At 35.4% G+C, this 25,259-nt stretch overlaps 1 protein-coding gene across 27 annotated transcripts in view; it reads right to left on the bottom strand.

Annotated features, from left to right (window-relative positions):
• PRMT3 (protein arginine methyltransferase 3) overlaps positions 1-25,259 on the bottom strand; it is a 138,596-nt gene that overhangs the window by 85,813 nt on the left and 27,524 nt on the right. For all 27 annotated transcript variants that reach the window (XR_001914452.4, XR_008475192.2, XR_008475193.2 and 24 more), the window contains 2 exons: positions 19,457-19,578; positions 6,423-6,522 (listed from right to left, as the gene is read on the bottom strand). Coding sequence is in view for 22 of the 27 variants with exons in the window: in XM_054242167.2 (XP_054098142.1) it covers positions 6,423-6,522; positions 19,457-19,578 (222 nt within the window). In the remaining 5 variants the exon portion in view is untranslated. The remainder of the gene's footprint in view (positions 1-6,422; positions 6,523-19,456; positions 19,579-25,259) is intronic.

The following is a 25,259-nucleotide window of genomic DNA, read 5'->3' as shown; positions in this document are numbered from 1 at the left end:
CCATTATAAAAAAGAGTATAGAGGTTCCTCAAAAAACTAAAAATAGAACTATTACATGATCCAGCAATCACACTACTAGGTATACATATCCAAAGTAAAGGAAATCAGTATGTCAAAGAGGTATCTGCACTCCCACGTTTACAACAGCACTATTCACTATAGCAAGATACAGAATCAACCTAAGTGTCTATTAAGAATTGAATGCAGGGTCGGGCGAGGTGGCTCAGCCTATAATCCCAGCACTTTGGGAGGCCGAGGCAGGTGGATCACGAGGTCAAGAGATCGAGACCATCCTGGTCAACATGATGAAACCCCGTCTCTACTAAAAATACAAAAATTAGCTGGGCATGGTGGCGCGTGCCTGTAGTCCCAGCTACTCGGGAGGCTGAGGCAGAAGAATTGCTTGAACCCAGGAGGTGGAGGTTGCGGTGAGCCAGGATTGCGCCATTGCACTCCAGCCTGGGTAACAACAGCGAAACTCCGTCTCAAAAAAAAAAAAAAAAGAATTGAATGCAGCCAGGAGAGGTGGAGGTGGCTCATACCTGTAATTGCAGCACTTTGGGAGGCTGAAGAGGGTGGATCACGAGGTCGGGAGATAGAGACCAGCCTGGCCAGCAAGGTGAAACCCCAACTCTACTAAAAATACAAAAATTAGCTGGGCGTGGTGGTGCGTGCCTATAATCCCAGCTACTTGGGAGGCAGAGGAAGGAGAAGCACTTGAACCTGGGAGACAGAGGTTGCAGTCAGCTGAAATCGCGGCACTGCGTTCCAGCCTGGGCAACAGAGCAAGACTCCATCTCAAAACAAATGAACAAAAAACCAGCCAAACAAAAAGAGTTGAATGGATTAAAATACACAGTTTACAAAAGATAATCTGTATTTATAATAAATGCTTATGTACCTACAAATACAAGCTGTAAATTTGAAAGGTTTTCTTTTACTTCCAAGTAGAAGTAAACGGTATTACTGACAAAATATTCATAAATTGTTACACAATTTTAGAGTTTAAAATCAAAATTAACCAATATTTTGTGTTCTCTGAGGGCTTACCTGAAAAATTTTTGTAAGGGCAGTTGATTCATGTTCCTGAATAACTTAACCTTTTAATCTTCATAATTATAACACTTTATAACTTATTGAAGACTGAAGAAAAGAAATGCTAGGAAGTGGTTAAGAGCATAGACAAGAACAAAAGATTATAAAGACCGAAATAATTATACACACAGGACCTATTCTTTAGATTTCTATTCTCTTTGCTTTCATTTTATTCTTGATTCAGATGTTAGCATATCTATGAAAAAATACAAACCACAATTTTTCTTTCATTGTTCAAGTACTATATCTCCCTGTTTAATACTTACAGTACTCGAAAATAGTACTGTAAAATAGAAATTTTACATTTTATCTAAAATTATTAGGCATTGTCAGCATTGCCTAAAAACTGTTTACAAGGCAGCAAACAGAATTATGCTAATGTTAAGAAAAATACCAACAATACCCCAAATCCCAATAACTCATATTCATCAGCTAATTTTCATACTTCTGCACACCAACCATGGACAGTCAATTAGTAAATGCTAGTCATAGAAAGAGAAAGTCTTCTGCTTTTTACAAAGGGCTGTGAGCAAGGGAGAAGCCCTAAGAATGTTCTTCCTCCAAGAATTAATATTCTTTACTTCATGTAAATGATTATTTTCATCTGTTATTTACTGAATTAGTGTAGTAGCTCTCGTGAGTTACAGAGTACTCAAAAGTTTGTATACCTTTCAAAACTGAATAGCTAATTACTGAGATCTTATGTGTCAGAAACTGTTTTAAGAAATTTACACATATTAACTAATTTAATCCTCACAAAAATCTTATGAAGTGGGTAATGCTATTATTTCCATTTTATAGAGAAGGAAATCGAGGTACAGAGCGGTAACGTGCCCAAGAATGGAGGCAGTTTGCCTTTGGAGCAACATTCTTAACCCTGTCATATACTACCTCCATGCCTTCATGTGCTGTACATAAAATTACAAATGTCTGTGGCCGGCAAATTTCTGCCTGGGAACATTCCCTTAAAATTCACATTCTGTCATTATTTACTTATGCTAAGCCTTGTGGATTTAGTCTATGTCCTTGCAAAGTCATGCTGAAAACACAGAGGAAGTACAGCAGTACCAAATGAGTCAATTTCGCTTACTGGGTCAGAATTAGGGAGGGTTATTTTGAACAGTTTTATTAAGCAGTCAGAAATAAGTCATAAAGAACAGCTCTCAAAACAAGAACTTCTATTGGTAGACTAAAGTGGAAAAAATGAGGACACATACATAAAGACATATGTATTAACATCTTCCGGGGATTAAACTGTTTACATTTAACTGAAACAATTGTGTCAAACAAATTCCATCTGATAAAAATAAAAATATATAGCATGAGGACTATAGTTATTCTTATCCAGAAAAATCCTTCAAAATAAAGATGGAAATCCATGAACAGGTGCAGACAAAAATCATATTTAGATTAAGCCATGGAATAGTTAGTGGACCACAGTAGAAGAAAACAGACGTACATCTCTGCAATATATGATGTATACACTGCTATAATGGATTACACGTCCATTAAACATCTGTGCCCAATTCTCCATTTTTGTCTTTCCTTGTTGGAAATACTTGTAAAAAGAGAGAAAAAAATGCTTAACCATGGTTCATTTTAGATTTTTGCATCCGTATTATGTTGTATGTAAAAAAAATAAATAAATAAATAAAGACAGGAGTCTGTGCAATTTAAGTTTAAAATGCTGGTTCATGAAAATGTGGCTATAGATTTAAAATAGTTGTTTACCATTTGCCTACTATTCAGCCAATGTGACTGAAACGTGGAGAATAAATTTTAGAAAGCATACCTGGCCCTTGTTTAATTATGTAACTAATCAAAAATCCTAATGAAAGTACCAAATAAAGTTAGGGACTAAGGATTAAGAAGATACCATAAATGTTATTTCCAATCTACAAAGATGATTCAAAATAATTTAGCACAAGCCTTCTTAGTGCCTTAAATGCAAACTTTATTAGAGAAATAAGGCCATACAGAGCTGACTGCCATAGAATAACTGCTGCTTAGTTACAGTGTCCAATGTCCCACCTAGAGCACTTAAAACAATTGCTAGACTTCAACTCACTTAAAGCAAGGAAAGGCAGACAGTGTGATAATGCAAATGCTTAAGTTACACCTTTGTGGTGAGGAAGACAACAAGTTCTTATTTATCACTTCCTGGACACACTGTTTTGCTTTTCATTACTTCAGGGCTTCCAAGCATCTTGGCTTCCAAACATCTGGCTCCTTTCATCTCAGGCTCCAGTGACTGGCTTCCTGATAAAGGCAGAGGTCTTACCCGACCAATGCTCTAAAGTGAAAGGTGTTCTTTATTTCAGTACGATGAGGGGTCCCTAGACCCCAGGCCATGGACAGGTACTGGCCTGTTAGGAACTGGGCTGCACAGCAGGAGGTGAGTGGCAGGCAAGCGTTACCACCTGAGCTCCGCCTCCTGTCAGATCAGCAGTGGTATCAGATTCTCAAAGGAGCGTGAACCCTGTTGGAACTGCGCATGCGAGGGATCTAGGCTACATGGTCTTTATGAGAATCTAATGATGTGAGATAGAACAGTTTTATCCCAAAACCATCCCATCCCCACCCCCCAGTCCATGGGGAAACTGTCTTCCATGAAACTGGTGCCTGGTGCCAAGAAGTCTGGGGACTGTCGAGTTACGAATACAAACTAAAAAAAGAGAAACCACACAAGCTATTTAAAATAGAGGAAAATAATGTCAAAAGTCACTTATACAGAGGATAAAAGATATGAGAAGTCATCAAGAAGAGAGTGACACAACCAGACTTTAGTAATGCCCGGAAGAAGCTAGCATTCCTAGGCTACTGCTACAAGAACCCAGGGCTGGGATTACACAGTGGATGCTGGAATTACAGCATGCCTGTCCAGTGGGAATTGGAACCACAAAAGAACAGCTTTTGTCAGCAACACACTAGAGATAAAGAAAGAAGGGAAGAAATGCCCTGGCTTCTCCTTTTTTTGAATCTTGGGATATTTAGAATTTCCAGTGTTTCCTATTGGGTTCTCCAAACTCAATAGAAGTCAGCCATCATTGGAGCCTGGGAAAGGAAGCCTCCGGGGTTAGCCCTCCATAGTACAGAAGAAAGCAGAAGGGTACAAAAGAAATCTGAGGGCAAACTAGCCCAAGACCAGTACAACTTTCAATAAAGTTCACATCTTTTTTTTTTTTTGAGATGGAGTTTCGCTCTTGTTACCCAAGCTGGAGTGCAATGGCGCGATCTCGGCTCACCGCAATCTCCGCCTCCTGGGTTCAGGCAATTCTCCTGCCTCAGCCTCCCGAGTAGCTGGGATTACAGGCACGCACCACCGTGCCCAGCTAATTTTTTGTAATTTTAGTAGAGACGGGGTTTCACCATGTTGACCAAGATGGTCTCAATCTGTTGACCTCGTGATCCACCCGCCTCGGCCTCCCAAAGTGCTGGGATTACAGGAGTGAGCCACCGCGCCCAGTCCTAAAGTTCACATCTTAAAGACAATCTCATGAATTCATTCAATTCAGCTAATTGCAGTTATTATAACAGCTTGGTCTAAGACATAATTGCATATTAATAATTCTAGATCATCATTCAGATTTGGAAGTGAAAAATCCTAGAACATCAATATCCAGAACTATAATTCTGCTAGGCAGAGCAAGAACTATCCCATTAGTTATTGTAATCAGATACGTAATAATGTTCAACTGAGGTAACAGGAAGTTTAGACTTCTTTTAGTTTGCCTATTAAATCTATGTTGGAGTAATTTAAAAGATGCATTTTTCAAGAAAAGTAAAATATACGGCATACACTACTTAAAACTCTTGTCATATATGCCTCAAATGTGCTTTCTCAGAAGCATCTTTACATAGTCTTTAAAGAAATGTTAAATTTTTAATTCATATCTACTACTTCAATTAATGAGAAATCAGAGTCCTGATACAAATTATTTGGTGTAAGAATACTGATATGACTAAAGATTGTATAAAGTGAATCTTAGCATTAAAAAAACAACATACTGTTTCTCATACAAAATAGTAACTGTCAACAATTGTGACTGTCACCAGCTTTAGAATGGAACTCCCTACGCTACTGCATTAAATCTGAATACTCCAAAAGTTCCTTGAAATTTGTTTTCCTAGGATTATAACTGTTCATTCAAAATTTATAAAAAAAATTATAAAGCAAAATTCATTTTCAATTTTTTCTGATAAACTTATTTCATGAAAATATATCTACCAAATAGAACATTAAGAAAAAAAATTATTTCAAAATAATTTTAAAATCTTTATTAGAAATACTATCTAATTTATTTCTGTCAAATTGACATATCAGTAAGTCAAATCAGCTGTCAAATAGCATTAATTTTTGTTTGTTTGAGACAGGGTCTCACTCTGTCACCCAGGCTGGAGTGCAGGGGTGTGATCTTGGCTCACTGCAACCTCCACCTCCCAGGTTCAAGCCATTTTCCTCCCTCAGCCTCCAGAGTAGCTAAGATTACAGGTGCCTGCTACCACATCCAGCTAATTTTTGTATTTTTAGTAGAGATGGGCTTTCATCATGTTGTCCAGGCTACTCTGGAGCTCCTGACCTCAAGTGATCCACCTGCCTCAGCCTCCCAAAGTGCTGGGATTACAGATGTGAGCTACCATACCCCGCCTCCATTAATTTTATTTTCTCATATATTTAAAAATAAATATTCTGTTTTGACTCAAGATTTTAACAGCAAATTATACAGCTACATAATATACCTTCCTTTTAGTATTTTAATAACAGCAATAAATTCTATTTTATGTGATAACAGACATTGATTACATAGCCCAATAGATTAGAAAGATAGGACATTCAGTATGACAATAGTGGCAACAGCATGTTAATTTTGATGAAACAGTCCTAATAAGTCCTTATTAGTCCTTAGAGGCTTTTGGGCAAACACTTAGGTATCTAAAACTTTTCTGCAAACATTTAGGCATCTAAAACCAAACAAACAAAATATAATAATAAACTCTGATTAATTATGTATTCAGCATCTTGATACTTTTATTATTGAAAGAGTAGAAAAATAATTTATTATGATTTTTAAGGTGAAAATAATTTATCACTTTTTAAAAATTATGAATAGCCAATAAATAAGCACCATTTCAGAATAAACTATCATAAGACTGTAGCTGTTTTTTAAAATTACACATTATAGCATCTAATGTAGCTATTTAAAAAATAATGTCACCATTCTGCCATGTATCAAATATAATTAAATTCAAGAAAACTATTACTCATTACTTAAAATAATATTTTTTCATTTTACTAATGAAGGTAGTTTTTTTCTGTAAACACTCACCATCCACTCAGATATAATAACATCCACTTTTTCTACGGGAAGATGAACTTCTTCAATCTTTCCTTTAATTAGTGTAATAGTATCTTCAAGTTTATTTAGTCTGAAAATTATCACAATGAATTAGATTAGATTAAACAGATTCTGAAAGCTAGTCAAATTACATAACTTTTGCCAACAACTCATATTGTTTTGTGGAACAAAAAAGTATGTTCAATCAAAGTTTAGTTGTTCTTTGGACAATACAATTATTTTATGGTTACTCCATGAATGCCCAAGATGTTTCTGGTTAATATGGCAACAAAGTAAACCAATATTTAAAACTTGAGTCTAAAAAGTAATCCAAACTTTATCAAGAATAACATGTCAATGAAATTACGTGTCTTTAAAACAAAAAAACAACAAGGTGGTGAAGACAGACATGTAAGACATACAAAAGTATGGTTTAAAGGGAAGCAGTGTGTCTGTCAAAGGGATGAGAGAATGTGAAGCCCCAAGCCCTTAATTTAATCCCCAGATACTCTAGCATTTGTTAGCTATGTGGACCTTCACCAAATTTTTAAGTAAATTCATTGTGCCTGTGCTGCTCATGTGTAAAAGAGAATGACAATACTGACCCTATTTACTTCACAGGCTATTAGGCTCAAATGCTTGTGAAAGTTATACAGGTATCTATCAACAATAACGACGTTATCATCAACAGCAAAACATTAAGTGTCATACAAAACCTGAGATCCTATCACTATCAAAAATTATTTAACCTTGACCAATGACATTCATTAGACATTTTTATATGCTTGATCATAAGATTAGCACATATTTTCAACCTCCCGTTCTTTTGTAATATGAAACAACTTTTTCTTAAACTGCCAAGGTAAAAATATTTTAGACTTGCAGGACATATGATCTTTATTGCAACTATTCAACTGCTGTTGCTGCATGAAAGAGGCAATAGACAATATGTAAACAAAAAGGCCCAGACGGGTTCCAGCTTTACTTACAAAAACAGGTAGCTGGCCCATGGACTGAGGTTTACCAACTCCTATCCTACAACAATATACTGCCAATATAGAATTCTCTATGTAGAGAAAAATATCTCCAAGAATATAGGCAAAATACATTTCAGATAAAGAGACAACATTCTGTTTCGCTACTGACATAAATGGACAATGAAGGAAATATTAAAAAATTAGTTCAGAAAAAGAAAACTGGTCCTAGATGGTCAGGAAAAAGGAAGGAATGAGAAAAATGAATGGACATGTGTGGGTGAATGAATACATAAGATCAGAGTGTCAAATCTAACTCACATGAACCAGAGATCTTATCCAGTGTCAAGCTTTAAAAATAATTTTTAAAATACAGGGAATCAAGAGGTACAGACTAAAGAGATTTGGGATATTAAAAGCAGCTGCTTCAGTCCTTCCTTCCCTATATGACTATACAATCTCTGGCCCAGAGTAGAAAAGGTCTTCAAATGTGGTGCACAGGTTATCAATTCACACAGTAAGAAGCCTTGCTCTATGTGCCAGATTAATCTCTACTTCTTCTAAGTCTCCTGATTGACTGTACCTTTGAAATTATTAATAAAATTTAAAGCTGGGTAATCTCTCGGTAATATTGGGTAATTAAGTTCATGTGAGTCTGACTTGAAAATATGTTAGCTCAGAATAGTGCTGTGTGCAGGACTCTCTGTTATACCCATGAATCAAAAAAGCTAAGGAAATTTTTCTAGCAAGAAAGAGGAGGAATTTTTTAAAATTTGGCAAAGGATTGAATCCTAGGATGTTTGCCTACCTAACCTTGGTATGAAATGGCAAGATGAAGAGAACTAGCTAGTGGGCTGATAGGGAATAGTATGCAGAAGAGAAGATAGTGAAAAATCCCATTCTCTATCTGTTACTAGAGTTTCTAATAAATATCAGTCATTTCAAAGAGGAAATGATGGCAAGAGAAACAGTTTTTCCTCTCACAAAGACCTCTTTATGCTTTTATGTCTACCTGGAAAGATGAAGTATTCACTAGGACAGTAATGAACGTAAAACTATGAGTTGCCACAAAGACAATGCAGCTAATGGACAAGTTTAGGGGACTACTATGTTCTAAGAGTACTCAGTAAAAAAGACAAGATACGATTTTACAGAGAAATACCAAAAAGCCTGGTGATTCACTATCGGCAAAAACTCTCAACATTTAGTACTGGCATAAATTATCAGGGAAACACACCACTTATTTTATATACTACTGAGTAGACGGGATAACTGAATTGATGATTGATCCCCAAATGGCTGTGATGAGATTCTTCCAGGTGGTATGACAACCAATCTGCCACAGTGAGTAAAAGCAGGATTGCAGCATACCTTCCCAAAGAAGGGTAACTGCCGTTCTCTCTTCCCCACATATAAAGAAAACAGTCCTTCTGAAGGAGTACATGCTAGGAGTACAAATGAACTTAAATTGGCTTTATGATAACAATATAATTTAATGCTATGAACACAGGTGACAATGTATGTAGAAATTAGCAACTCCCCATTCCCAAGTACTTTATGTAATCTTAGGAGGCCAAGAATTCAGGAGGCACGATCTGATTGACTGGTTCAGTTAACAAGTACGGAGACCACCCAATGTTTTTAATATAGAAAGGAAAAAAAAAATCAATGAGAGGAAAGAAAGAAGGGAAAAAACAACCAGCTCATTGAGAAGAACTCAATCATTTTTGAAAAATGAGAAAAAGAAATCAGATGAGGCTTCTACAAAGAAATTATTAACAAGTTTTGTAGGGGACAGTTCAAATCCTGGTGGTCATTAATGGTTTTACAAACTTATTCTTTGCATAAGTGACTGCAGAAAACAATAAAACCAAAGATAGCTGAGAAATATACGGCAAGGAGATAATGATCAAAGTCAGAAGGTAGTGGGGAGGAAGAAATTCAAACAGCTGACCCATGATTCATAGCCAACATTTATTGGGGGATGTTCATCCCCAGGGTGAATTTTCCATTTAAAGTGACTTAATGTCCTTGCATTGTCTGGGAGGAGGTTAAAAATATTGACAATAAGCCAGTTGTGGCAGCTCACGCTTATAATACCAGCACTTTGAGAGGCCAAGACAGGAGGACTGCTTGAGCCCAGTAGTTCAAGACCAGCCTAGGCAACACAGGAAGAAGAACTTGTCTCTACAAAGAATAAACAAACTAGCCAGGCATGGTGGCGTGCACCTGTGGCCCAGCTACTCTACAGACAAGGGGGAAGGATCAGTTGAGCCCAGGAGGTCAAGGCTGCAGTGAGACATGATTTCACCACTCACTGTACACTCCAACTTGGACAGAGCAAGACTCTGTCTCAAACAAACAAAAAATAATAATAAGCTCTGATTAATTATGTACTCAGCATCTTGGTACTTTTATTACTGTAATATATTTATAGCTTCTTTCTAATGTCTGTATTCATAAACATCATACAAACAGTTTTGTTGCTTCATATCCAATTCTTATAGTTTTGTTTTTATATAAGCACATCGGCTAAGATCTCCTTTATGGTGTTGGATAGAAGAGGTGATGAAAGGTATCCTTATCCTGTTCCTGAACTTAAAGCGAATGCTTTCAATGCTTCGTCAAGATACTGGCTACAGGTTTTGTTACTGTAGATACTCTGTATCAGTAATCCCCAACCTTTATGGCACCAGCAACCAGTTTAGTGGAAGACAATCTTTCCATGGACCTGGGGATGGGAGACAGTTTTGGGATGAAACTGCCACTTCCCATTCGGGAAAAAAATATATAGATTTTACTAAGTTTTCTCAAGTGGCTACTCACTAAATCCTACTTCAGAATAAACGAAATGAATCTTTATCTTCGGAACACCTACTGAAAAACTAGCTTGATTCTAATGTAAAGAAATATGATAAGGTAATAAAAAGAATGTCTTTAAGTAATTCTCTTAATTAATCCAATAAAAATGAAATTATCAACTTTTTCTGAGAAGAAATTTCGTTAGAACACATACTTTCCTATCTTAAAAGTAGCAATTTAACTTTCACTTCCTGATACAGGGACATCATAAACAGCAAAAAGTATGTGGGAGTTCATACAATGAACACCTAATCAAGTGCATTTAAAGTCAGTGAAAAAACAAATCTAAAGTTCACCTAGAATATATGGATGGCAGCTTATGGAGGAGAAGAAACGAATATCCTAGTAGATATAAGTAGGTACAATACATACTATTCATTTACTTTCAGTTCAATATGTCATCAAAGTATACATATTTATTTCTCTTTTGCTCCCTAAGCACAGTGAAATTACAGTAATACAAAATGTAAGATACTGATAAATGCATGAAGATTTTGGGAAAAAAATCTCACAATCTAGTGAGAGAAAAAGCCAAAGAATCTCATAATTTAGTGAGAAAAAAAGGTAATGAAATATGCTGTACACCTGTGAAAAAGGACCCTGTACTCAGTGCACATACCAGCGAACATGATAGTGGACATGAAGCCATTCTTTACAACATAAACCCCTTGAGGCAAGAGGTATACAAAGTGGGAGTGATAAAGGGACAAAAACATTACTAGGGTAACTGTAAACTGACCACTCTCCTCCTCCTCCCCTCAGAGACACAACCTATGCCTTTATTAAAGAATCTAGTCCTTCATTCACAAATGTCAACAAAATGCAAGACTTCTTAACCATATGAAGCTGGGGGCAGATTTACACACATTCCATGAGAAGTAAATACTACCAAGAAGGTATGGGGCATAGACTTGGAACCATAACAAGGCTATTCTATGAGCTGCTCCCTCCCAAATGTATCATCTTTATTTACAGATGTGTAGCTGTAGAATTATTAACACCGAGGACATTCATTGTTTGAAATTAGCAATAATTCAGTTCCAATAAAGTGAAAAAAGATAAACAGCATCATCTGGAATCTATCAGAAACAATGGGTTTTCAGGCTTTGGTGACGATGATTTACCTGGTTTTGAATATATCATGTCCTGAGTCTTAAAATTGATTAATTCTTCATTGAGTAAGTATTCACACTGAATGCCTAGGATGTGTTGGGTTCCCTCCCAGGTAGTTGGGACACATTAATGAATGAACAAAAGAAAAATTCCTGTCTTACTGTAGGGAGCTGATATTTTATCCAAGTTTACATTCCTCTGGATTTCATCTCCTGTGACCTAAGACTTTTGAGAGTGGCAAGAAATACACCAAATTTTGAAAGTGATCTCTGATAGTAGGATCATATGTAATTTGTCTCTTGTATGTCTTCCCAACACAAAAATATCCTTCTTCCCCCTTTCTTCCTTTTTTATTTAAAGTAGAGGAGAATCAAGTGGGGAAATCAGTCTGGCTGCACTACTGAGAACAGATGACAGAGAGTAGCTGGAGGCAAAGACAAAGTACAAGCAACTGGTCCAGTTAAGTGAAGATGCATTAATTCAGGTGAGAGATCTAAGAATGTAAAGTAAGGCATGAAAAACATCATGGATACAAGAGAGACACATTTGAGAAACATTAAGGATACTCAACAGGACTCTGTCTCCAACAGATATGTTGGGTAAAGGGGAAGAAATGTCAAGTACGAATCCCAGGTTTACAACTTGGAAAAAAAGAGTTAATGCAGCAGGTCTGTTTTGTTTTACTCAGTTCTTGTGTAGATCTCCATGGCCATGGCAATGATTCTTGATCAAACTCTAAAAACACAAATTCCTAGACCACTCGAATGATTACAGAATAATGATGTTACTCTATTTACCTGAGACAGTAGGTTCAGATGAACCAGGTTGACAACATGTTTAAAGTAAAATCAAGATTCGTCATGCACACCTGTTACCTGGTTTGAGTATATGCCATGGCTGGTCACATGGCGGAAATAAGCCTACTTGACCAGCTAACTTTGAGAACTACAGTCTCTAAGACTCAAGCACATTTCCCTGGGTAGAGACATCTCACATGTGCCTCTGAGGTGTGAAGCTTGGAAGAAAATGTCTTGTGTAATTCTTGTGGTGAAAGAGAGAGAAATACCTTGGAAGTCTGCCTGTGACCTCTTTGCCTATGGGTATCTCTTTTCTGCTGTTTCTGCACTGCACCAGTTCCTGTAATGTTAGCTATGAGTATAGCTTTATACTGAATTGTGTAAGTTCTTCCAGTAAATCACTGAACCAGTGGGTGGTCATGGAATGTTCCCCACAAAGACAGAACCACTGGGTGAATGAGAAATTGAGGGGGCTTTGCAGTATACTAGCAAGGGAAATAAATTTAATTTATAAATTAAATTTTAAAATTATACTGTGGAGTAAAATACCTTCTATTCCTCTGTAAATGTACTTCTAAAAGAATATGCAGAAAACAGTTAATTGTTAATATCCCCACAGTTTACTGACTCATTATTCTAACCAGTTGAGGCTGCAGAGCCTCTCTACTAATAATTAACATGATTATCATTACTGCTAACATTTAGTAAGCAGTTACAGGGCTAGTCATTTTGCAAAGCACCATAATGGATACATGATTATTAATTTAATTTATAAATTATAAATTTTCCTGTAAGATTATTGACTTCATGACTTTAACCAGAGTTCTATGGCTTTCAAAGAACAAATGTTTTAAAAAACTATTTTAGCCTAATCAGTGGTTCAAATTTCTCTTTGGCTTTAATTTACATTTCTGTAATTTCTATTAAATTTATAAACAAAAGATGAAGCAGCATCCCTTATTTCAAGAATTTTTGCTGGTGTATTTTGTAATCTTTTTCCAAAATACACACACACACACACACACACACACACACACACACACACACACACAATCTTTAAAATCATTGCCCTAAGATCTTTTACTTCTATTCGAAAACCTTAACTAAGCATCTACCATGTGCATCAGACACTTTGTTAGGTGTCAGGGATAAAAAGATGAAGACAAAGCTCCTGTCCTGTCCTCATGTCTAGAGAAAGACACTTACATAAACATGACAATAAATAAAAATATTCTCTAGGCTTTTCTTAATGTTTTCTTTCTAACAGTATTCTAGACACAGGCAATATAAAAGATTGCATCTTTTATGTCATAACGAGATTGAGTGTATTGCATTGTGGCCATATGATGGATCAACCTTTTCCTAAACACTCTTCTGCAGTAACATTTGAAAGTCTGAATAATAAGCTATTCCATGGCTGTGTCAATGAGAAACCAAAGACATTCAGGATGATGGTAAAAATATTAAACAGAAGCTACCTGTGCTTCCTGGGGGTAGTAAACACAGTATACAATTGTCTGACAACTGAATAGCTTTGCTATCCTTAGGTTAAGTTTATGTTGCTGAAATGATCTTTCACTGCAGAGTTCAAAGTATGATAGCAAGAATAATAAACAATTTCTCATTCTCTTTCATATATCACTTTGAGACCTATTTGCCCTTACTAACATAACATCTCAGAAAATCTGTATTGTTTTATACATATCTGTAACCTCAGAAGAGCCAGCCCAGTCTTCTCAAAACCTGATATACTGTCAGTTTACAGTAACAACCAAAATTTATCCCATCCTAAACTCATTTCTTTAGAAATGCTAGATCACCTTTTTAAATAAAAAAGAGATTAAAAACTGTTAGTAGTAATAGTATTTATTATTGTTTTTGTTACAGACAAGTCTCACTATGTTACCCAGGTTGGTCTTGAACTCCTCGTCTCAAGGGATCCTCCTAAGCCTCCCAAAGTGCTGGGATTACAAGTGTTTAAGCCACCATGCTTAGCCAAAAATTATTTTAAACATAATCCAAAGATTGTTAAATTGCATGTGTTTGAAAAAATAAGAGACTTTGTATTTTAAAACTATCTTTTAGAATTTAAAGTGCCTTTTATGGATGTAGGCTTGTGGACTTTAACAGAAGAAATTGTGCTGTATATAGACTTCTGACAGAGAAAAGGGCCTCAGAAGGGATAAAGACAACTTAGAGCCTTCTAACCAGAAGAGCTGCTTTTGTTGACTGATGTTAATTATAGAAAGCTCCAATATGCAAGAATAGATAAGTATCAGAGAAGCTGAGAATAGAGTTCAAGAGAGGCAAGTGAGTACAGAGTATGACGAAAGCTCGAAGTTTTATGGTATAAGAGAACAGAGCTCATGAAATAAAGACAAAAAAGTGAGTCATATTTTGACAAGATAGCTGCAATAAATGTCCATTTTAGAAACATAACCAACCAAATGTAAAATATTATTTGAGGCACTGATGCCAAGCCAAACATATAACCACTACTAATAATTAACATGATTATCATTACTGCTAACATTTAGTAAGCAGTTACAGGGCTAGTCATTTTGCAAAGCACCATAATGGATACAATTCCTATAACAGTCTTATGAGATAGACATGATCAACCTCAGTTTATAAATGAAGAAATCAGGGCTTAAAGGGGTTGCATAATTTGCCCACGATTATAACGCTAATTGTGAAAGAAAACTTAGAACTCAAGTCATGTCTGGATGCTGAGATGAGCATGCTCTGCAGCCTCCTCAATTGGTTAGAATAATGAGTCAGTAAACTGTGGGGATATTAACAATTAACTGTTTCCTGCATATTCTTTCAGAAGTACATTTACAGAGGAATAGAAGGTATTTTACTCCACAGTATAATTTTAAAATTTCATATGGAAGACCAAGGAGAGATCCATATGAACACCATAAAAATAACTACCTTTTCACAATATAAAAAAGTTAAAGAAAATTTCTGAAGAAACAGTACAATGTTGGCTTATCCAAAACCAAAAGGGCCTGCTTTTCAAACTATCTATAGGTTCTAAGTAAAGCTAACTACTGAATATAACCAATACATCCCCTGTAAGTAGTTAAACAGAGATAAGGAATGGCAAATTGGCTATGAGGATAGACTGTGGAGTCAGGCTGCCTGAGAACTAATTCTGACCCTACTATAGAGACAGTCTCACTATGTTGCCCAGGCTAGAGTATGCTGGCTATTCACAGGTGCAATTCAAACCCACTAGTAGCCTGGAACTCCTAGTCTCAAGTGATTCTCCAGCCTCGGGCACACACGACCACACTCAGCCTCTTAATCTCTATAATAGGTGTAACAATCTACATCAAAGGAAGTTCAGTTATCCCTGCACGAAAGGAGATTCAGTAAAAAGAACTAAATTAATGTTAGCAATTTTATTATTAAATTGGGATATACAAAGATTGAGTGCTAAGTCATTTTCAATAAATGTTCTCATGTGCCAACACTCAAATGTATTAGGACACATTTACTGATATAATGTATAAGTTTTACTTCAAAATACTCTAACACAAACACACACAAAAAAGAAACAAAAAAAAGTGGGAGGGAAATAGATCAAAAAAGATGGTAAAAAAATTGATAAATGTTGACGCTGGGTGATAGGTACACAGGAATTCATATCATTCTCTACTGTCGTGTATGGCTGAAAATTTCAAAAATCCTTTTAAGGAATTCTCAGGAATAACTTTGATATTTCAAAGCAAAGGCGGGGGGTCAGACTACATAACTATTCTACAGTTTTGTGAACAAAATTTTAATAATTTATGTTTTTGCAAAATGTTTCTGGTGAACAATTGCTTCCCTCTGCTCATGGTCATGACTCTAGTAGTGACCGGCAAAAATACTGCCTATAATGAAACTGAAAGTATGCTGACAGCTTTCCTGGAGACTTTAAAAACAAAGAATATTAATCCCAAACTATTCTGGGCTCTGCACCACTGACAAATATACTTAGAAGTTCTTCTAACTAATAAAAATATTTAGGATTATGTGAGGAGAAAAAAAATTATTCTTAAATCTGGATTGAATTACTGTGATATCTTTAATATTTTAATATACTTTCAAAGTTTTTAATACTAGTATTAAATTATAAGATATACACAGACTGGCTGACCACTTATTTTGAAAAATAATCATAAAATATAATATTTTAAGCGATTGTTTTTGCTGGGAGCTCATCAAAATACTAGAAACAAACAAATGCCACTGTCTTGTTCCTCCAAAACTGTTTACTCTAGATCAAAAGTAATATATTATGAAGTGTTTAGATGATCGCAAATAAAAAGGAACTGAAAATCAATTTCCCTCTATCAATAATTTGTCAGAAAACATTTTCCTCATGATTTTAAGTAACCAAACGTTAAATGTATATATTAGAAACATTTTAAATATTTTATTAAGAAACTTGGACACTGTACACCCTAGCACTAAATATTAATATCACACATGATGAATTGTAGGTGTAATCATTATATAAACATGTTTCTACAGAGACACTGGGAATCAGGACTTCTGTAAAATAAAATGAAACAATACAAAACAAATCAAAGTGAGTATAATTCCCTTCCATTTCTTTCATAGAGCTCAGAAATCAAAATGAGAGCACATTTCTCATTTATTACTCTCATAGTAATAAAAAAATGACTAATTCATAAATGTCCATGTTCTTTCATAAGACTAGAAATTCTAGTAGAAATAGCTCATCATTTTACTATCAACAATAAATTTTTGAGAATTTTTCTAAAACAATCTCTTTTTTGGGACAGTGGTTCTCATATTTGTTTGGATGGCAATGAACAAGCAATTGAGGATACTCTCTATGGAACCCCCCAAATGATCATGTTGTACTTAATAGTAGCTAGAAAAAACTTTACTAGATATCTGTCTATCTATCTATATGTATGTGCAACTCTATAATTACAATTGCAACGTGTGTGTGTATATATGTGTGTGCATATATATATATATATATATATATATTCTCCAATACAAAAATCCCAACCACAAACTACTATCTATGAAAAACCTAAACAAATTCAGGGCGATTTTTCCATTAACACCGATTTGGTATTTGTTAATAACAACCATAGCTAACGCTCCGAATATTTACTATGTGGCAAGCAATAGGCCAAATTTATCTATATGTGTATCTTACTGAGGGAAGGTGTTCTCTTTCCGGGTCCACAAGGGGGCATATTTTTAAGAACAAGAACTTCATAGTGCCATGCCCCCCTCCCATCTCTCTCCATCCTGGAGATACAATGGTTTGTGTTTGAATTTCGCAGGCATGGGAAGGAACGAAGAGTCAATCACTGCAGCAGAAGTTCTAAAGAACTTTCATTGGCCTGGGGTCTTAGAGAAGGTGGGGGTTCCTCCCAGGTTAATTTCTTCCACACTCCTTTGGACTCCATGTTTGGATCCCCTTCCACAAACACTCCCTTTGTGAAGCTGTTTTTCTCTATCCTGGATTTTCCCTCTACAGTCCCCTTCCACACTCTCTCATGGAAACCTGTCTTCTCCTCCTAAACTCCATCTCTCTCTATTCCCTAACACTCTAGTGGAAGCTGCTTTCCTCTCCCGGATTCCATCTTTCTGGATTCTCCCATTCAGTGTGAGAGCTCTTTCTCCTTCTCCTGTTTCTCTCTCTCTTTAAATAAATCACTTTCTACAAACACTTATGAGTCCATCATTTACTGCGCACTGCACCGTGGTCCCCTCTCTCATTCATGAGAGGGCAGGAGACCAAGAACCTGGAGAAACGTCCTCTCAGGGGAGCTGAGGGCACCCGGAACCCTTGGACCCCAATATTACATTACTTAAAACTTCCCCATCTCAAAGTATTTAGTATGTGATGGGCGATAGGCCAAACTGATTTATATATATATGTCTTACTTATAACTTATACATCTTACAACCACAAAAGACAGCCATTATTAGTTCATTTGACAGTGAAACAACTGAGATTTCTAACACATTAGATGTACTCTAACCCAAGTTCAAAATACTGGTTAAATGGTAGAGTGAGGACTCCATCCCAAGCTTGATTCAAACTTCTTCTTCTACTCACAACACTATTCTTCTACATTGCAAAATAATATCTAAACAAATTTAAGTATTTTACACAATCATATTTAAATTTTTTAACTAATCAGAAAAGACCAACATTAACCAAATTAAAAAAAAATTTTTTGGAGAAAGGGTCTCACTCTGTCCCCCAGGCCAGAATGCAGTGGCATAATCATGGCTCACTGCACTCTCCACCTCCCCAGTTCAATCAATCCTTCTGCCTCAGTTTCCCAAGTAGGTGGGATTACAGGCATATACCACCATGCCTGGCTAATTTTAAAATATTTTTTGTAGAGGACAGAGTCTCACTATTTTGCCTAGGCTGGCCTTGAACCCCTGGGCTCAAGCGATCCTCTCACCTCAGCCTCCCAAAGTGCTGGGATTACAGGCATGAGCCACCATGCCCAGCCAACATTAATCAGTTTTAAGAGTGGAACATTAGTTTAACTTGAAGAATCACTTAAAAGTTGCTATGAGAAGACTCCTATTAATTATGTATTCTGAAAATGACTCCTAAGTTCCAAATTTAACGTGCTTTTGTTAAGCACACAGGGAAAAAATCCAGCTGTGTCAGCTGGATCTCAAATAAAGGCCTTCTTATTAGAGCATAAACCAACTGTAAAATCAGTCCACCCAGCTAAATACTCAAAAGACAGAGATTTTTAGAGAATAGATGTTTTAGGGGATAATAAACTAAATCCACTCTGCCTTGTTTTTGGCAACTTTGGGATTTACTTTATTTGAAGGAGGTACATGGGCCAGTGTTGTCACAAAAGAAAAAGACAAATAACTCTTAGTCTTCAGTGTAACTGCTATTTGCTAAAGAAAATATTACTAATATATTTAGTTCTATAGGGAGTCCTCTGTCCGTATTATCATTAGTATCAATAATTTTTAATTTTATAATATTAGAATTAGCATATTTATAGCCATAGTCAGAAAGCCAGAAAACTATATAAAAATAATTCTTTCAATGAGAACTATGAAAAAATTATTCAGCAGCACAGCTCAAATGTGTCTAGCTCAATTCAACTTAAAATCTTATTATTCTGGAGTGAAATTTTACAAAAAGACAAATGTCTTTAGTCTTCTTAGAGAGCTACTAAAGACAAGAAAATCTGTTAAATAATCATTAAATTTTAAAATAATCTTAAATGAAGGCTTAAAATATGTGTACCTTACAATATCCATTGCCTGGTAAAGTATTTCAGATTGATCAACTCCCAGAACCTTCTTTGCCCCAGCCTTAGCAGCAAACATAGAGAGAATTCCAGTTCCACACCCAACATCCAAAACTACCTGTGGTAATAAAACAAACAAACAAACAAACAAAAAACAGATGTTATCAAAAAGGTCTTTTATATTAAATTCTATCCATATATTATGATGTTTCTGACTAGAAAAAGATCACAATAAAAAATGTTAAACTTTACTAAACAAATACACAGTAATTTCCAATTGGGAAAACTGAAGATATTATTACTATGAGTTGTTTTAAATTAATAACAGTATACTTGGCCATAGTCTGTTGTAATTAGATCCAACAATGCTAAATTTAAGAGATTTTTATATAAAAAAATTATTTCTAAAAAAAAAAATTATGTCTGTAGCTTTAATAGAGAATTACTGTTTTTAATTTCCCTATTGTATGTATATTCTATTTTAGGCTAATTCTACATTTTAACAGAAATAAATTTCTTCAAGTTTGAGAGGCAGGAATTAACTTGAGCAGGATAGCCTGATTCAATACAATTTAAAAAGGGTTATAAAGTAATCAAGGATATGGAATATCACTACATCCTTCCTACCCCCAAAATTAAATATTCAGCCCATTTTAACAGTAAAGTACAGTAAAAATAAGTTAGCTGTCAAAATTCAGTAACTTGAGAGTTTAAGTTATAAAAATGGTAATTCTTGGTGAAAGAAAAGTATTTATTAGAACCAAAAGCTTAAGATGCTATCAGGAGTGGGTGGGGAGCAATTATTTACGTCAATAATTTAATATGATTTTCCCTGGAATAGTATAGGGAAGCCTACTTAGTTTACAGTAAAAACAAAAGCAAGTCACCAAGGAAACACATTTAGCAAAATCCTTGTAAGTATATTATTCTGTGAAATTACTGAAAACTAGTGCTTTAAATCTTTCATTATCAACGGCCTAAAAATCATATATACTTGTTCCAAAATATGAAGTTATTTCAGTACCCTCATACTGTAAGTATTCACTAAGCATTACTAAGTACCAGGAACTGATTTCAGTGATGGGGTACAGCAACAAACAAGACCAAATCCTTGACTTAATGGCACACACAATCTTGTGAGAGAGAGAGAGATAATGAATAAACAAAGAACATACAATAAGGTCAGGCAGTAAGAAAAATCAAGCAGAGCAGAGGTTAAGACCAGAGGAGAGGAAAAACACTCTTTCTTGTACCATTCTAGATAGGTCTGACAATATCTCTCTGATACATGTGAGCAGACAACTGAATAAAGAAGAGTGTCATGCAAAGTTCTAGGGAATTGCATTTCAGTCATGGAGGGTGTTAACTGCAAGGCCCAATATTCCAGGCAAAGCCAAGATGGCCAGTGCGGCTGAGCTGGGTTCAGAAAGAGGACACTTGGTGAAGTCAGATCACAGAGTACCTTGGATTTTACTCTGAGTAATGAGAAACTATCCTAAGAAAAATAAAAGTAGAATCCAGAATCGATTCTACTGTATACCAATTTTTTTTCTCACTAGGCAATAGAATATCGTTTAAACATCAGGTACATTTCCTATCCTTTAAAAATTTTTTTATGTACATTACAATTCAATACATGTTTTTCCTTTTCCTTTTACACATGATAGCATATTATACCCACTGTGCTACATACTGCTTTTTTTTTCTTAACTATACAAATTAGAGATCTCTCCATAACAATTTATGTAACTCCTTTCTTTTATGTAGCTGTATAGGATTCCACATTATGGCTGTATCACAATCCAGTTCTCTGCTGATGAACATTTTAGGTGTTCTCAAAATCTTAGTAGGACAATAAATGCTGTAAATAACCTCATATCTAAGCCCATTCCCATGAATTAGTAATCTAAAGAATATATTCCTAGAAGTGAAAACACTTATGTCAAAAAGTATATACATATCTCTAATTCTGCTAGATATAACCAAATTGATCTTACAGGGCAATTCCGCTAATGAAGACTCCAATGAGCAATGAATTAGTACCAATTTCCTCACAGGTGAGACTAGCCTATGAAACATATAATGAAACTTTTGGATGTCTACCCATCTGGCAATCACAAAATAACAAGTTAATTTAGTTTTAATATGCATTTCTGAGATTTAGCATCATTCCAGGTAGTCATCTGTAATTTTATGTGAACTATCTTGTCTCCATTTTTCCACGCGGTTGCTAGTCCTTTTCTTATCAATCTGTCTTAGCATATAAGAGGTCTACGTAAATTAAGATTAGCCCTCTATAATCCTCTAGAGTATGACATGCAGTGTTTTCTCAGAGCATGTATTTTTGTCTTTTGATTCTACTTAGTGATTTTTGCTATGCCCAAATTCTTTACCTACAATTAAACTTATTAATCTTTTCTATAATGTCTTCTGGACTTTGATCATAATTAGATAGGCCTTCTCCAGTCTATCCCATTTCATCCTCATACATTTCCTTCCAGTACATTCACAGTTTCATTAACATAGTTTGTTTTTCAACCATGGTATACACTAGGAGGCATGGTTCCAACATTTTGTTCAAATGACTGACCACTTGTCCCAGTATCAGTTATTAAACAAGATTTCCCCCACTGATTTGATATGTGACCTTTAACATTCATTTAAATATTTGTGTATATTTGCATTTATTAGTGGATTTTAAATCAGTTCTGTTAATCTATATATTCATGTGCCAGGAATTATTTTAGTTACTGAAGCTTTATAAAATGGTTTAATATCTAGTAAGTCTGGTCCATGCTCACTGCAAATATTTTTCCACATTGTTTCTGGAAAACTTTTTATGTTTATTTTTCCATATAAGCAAGAGATTGGTTTGTCTAGGTTTAAAAGTCTTAGCATTTTTATGAGAACTGAACTAAAATTCAGGAAAAAGAATTGTGAGTTTTCCTATTAAAGAACCTGGTATGACTTCCAGTTCGTTTAAATTGTCTGTTAGGTACTTTAGTTGTTTTTTTAAAAAATCTTTTCTTATATAAGTGCTGCATATTTCTAGTCGTTCACTTCTTTGCATTTTAAGTTCTGTATTACTTACTATTATAAGTGAAGTTTTCCTTCCATTATATCTTTATTTTCTTAATTTTTGAGTCAGAGTCTTACTCTGTTGCCCAGGCTGGAGTGCAGTGGCACAATCTCAGCTAAACGCAACCTCTACCTCCCCGATTCAAGTGATTCTCCTGCCTCAGCCTCTCAAGTAGCTGGGATTACAGCGGTGTGCCACCATGCTCTGCTACTTTTTTGTGTTTTTAGTAGAAGTGGGCTTCACCATGTTGGCCAGGCTGATCTCAAACTCCTGACCTCAAATGATCTGCCCATCTTGGCCTCCCAAAGTGCTGGGACTACAGGTGGGTGCCACCATGCCCAGCTCCTTCCATTATATATTGAAAATATAATTTATTAGTATTGACTCCAGAAGAGAGAAAAATCTTAATAGCCTGATATCCACTGAAGAAATAAAGTTGTCGAAAGGCTACTACTTTGTGCTTCCTATCTTACGCCCAGATGGTTTCAGTGGGAATTTGATTGTTCTTGAACACATTGGCCTGTCTGGGTGAGTAAATAGATCTTAACATAAATACTTTTACAATCATTAAGAACTTTAACATGTAATCTATATACATCATTGCAAACAAAAAGGATTTTTTAAAAGTTCCAGATAAATTGTATTAACCAAAGTAGCAAGAAAACAGTATACTATATAGTATATATGTATATAGTACAATTGAAGTACATCAACTTGAAATATATGGAAGAAAATGAAAATAAAATAGAAAAATACACACAATAGAATAGTATGTAATAAGTTTCCAGAAACTCTCATTAAAATAAAACATTTACAAAACTAAAAAACTAAAAATAAAAGATTAGTGTAGAATATAGAAGTTCACTAAAAGTGCTTTGGTGATAGTATCCGGGAAGACCAACACTCCCTTGCTGTGTACCAACGACAAGCTGGTAGCACAACTGGTGACACCATACATGGTATATACCCTTTTTGACTTAGGGAGACCATTGCTAAAGAATTACTTTATAATTGTACTCCCATATATATATATATATATATATATATAATATTTATATATATTTTTAATATTTTATATGAAGCATTATTTCTAATATAAAAACTGAAACAACTTATGGACACTCTTACAGTGGATATATGAACCATTAAAAGAATATTAATGAAAAGATGCTCAAAAATCACTAATCATTTAGAAAAACACAAATCAAAACAAGTATTACCTAACACCAATTAGGATAGTTATTATAAAAAAACCAGAAAACCACAAGTATTGCTAAGGATATGGAAAAACTAGAACGCTTGTGTACTGCTGGTAGGAAAACAAAATGGTATACCCACTGCAAAAAACAGCACGGTGGATCCTCAAGAAATTAAAAATGGAGTTACCATATGACCCAGAAATGAAATTTCTGGGTATATACCCAAAATAATTAAAAGCAGGACCTATAAGAGATAGTTGTACACCTATGTTAATAGCAGCAATATTCACAATATCTTTAACATAGAAGTAACCCAAACATCCATAGAAAGATGAATGAATGGATAAGTAAAATATTCTACATACATACAATAGATTATTGAGCCTTAAGAACAAAAAAAATTCTGACATTTGCTACAACAAGGTCAAACCTTGAGGACATTACCCTAAGTGCAATAAGCCAGTCATAAAAGGAAATATAGTCAGCCACTTGTATCCCCGGGTTCCCCATCCAAGGAGTCAGTCAACCAACCACTAATCGAAAACATTAGGGAAAAAAATTTGCAACTGTACTGAACATGAAGTCTTCTTTCTCTAGTTACTATTACCTAAACAATACAGTATAGGCCGGCCTCAGTGGCTCACGCCGGTAATCCCAATATTTTGGGAGGCCAAGGCAAGCGAATCACGAAGTAAGGAGACCATCCTGACTAACATGGTGAAACCCTGTCTCTATTAAAAATACAAACAATTAGCTGGGCATGGTGGCATGTGCCCGTAGTCCCAGTTACTTGGGAGGCTTGAGGCAGGAGAATCGCTTGAACCCAGGAGGCAGAGGTTGCAGTGAGCCAAGATTGTGCCACTGCACTCCAACCCGGGTGAGAGAGCGAGACTCTCTTAAAACACACACACACACACACACACACACACACACACACACAGTATAACAACTATTTATATAGCATTTACATTGTATTAGGTATTATAAGTAATCTGGAGATGATTTAAAGTATACAGGAAGATGCACACAGGTTATATGGAAACACTATACCATTTTATATCAAGTAAATGAGGATTTGTGGATGCTGGCATCCGGAGGGTCCTGGAACTCAGGGATATAAAGGGCTGACTGTATTTCCTTTGTGACAGATACTGAGGGAGGACTGCACTATAAGATTCCATTTACATGATGTATAGGAGTAGTCAAAATCACAGAGACAGAAAGTATAATAGTGATTGCCAGGGGCTGGGAGGGAGAGAGAATAGGGAAATATGTTTTAATCGGAATAGTTCCAGTTTTATAAGATGAAGAGTTCTGGAGATAGAGGTGGTGATGGCTGCATGACATTATAAATGAATTTAATACCACTGATCTATACACTTAAGGATAGTGAAGATGGCAAACCTTATGTCATGTGTATTTTACCACAAGAGAAAACATGGGGAAAAAAGATAATAAGGAATGATCTCCAAGAAAAGCTGCTGAGTAAAGAAAGTTAAGTACAGAAGAATATGTTTAGTA

Source organism: Callithrix jacchus, chromosome 10, assembly GCF_049354715.1.
Source record: "Callithrix jacchus isolate 240 chromosome 10, calJac240_pri, whole genome shotgun sequence".
Classification (NCBI taxonomy): Eukaryota; Metazoa; Chordata; class Mammalia; order Primates; family Cebidae; genus Callithrix; species Callithrix jacchus.
This window is presented reverse-complemented; position numbering and strand designations above follow the sequence as displayed.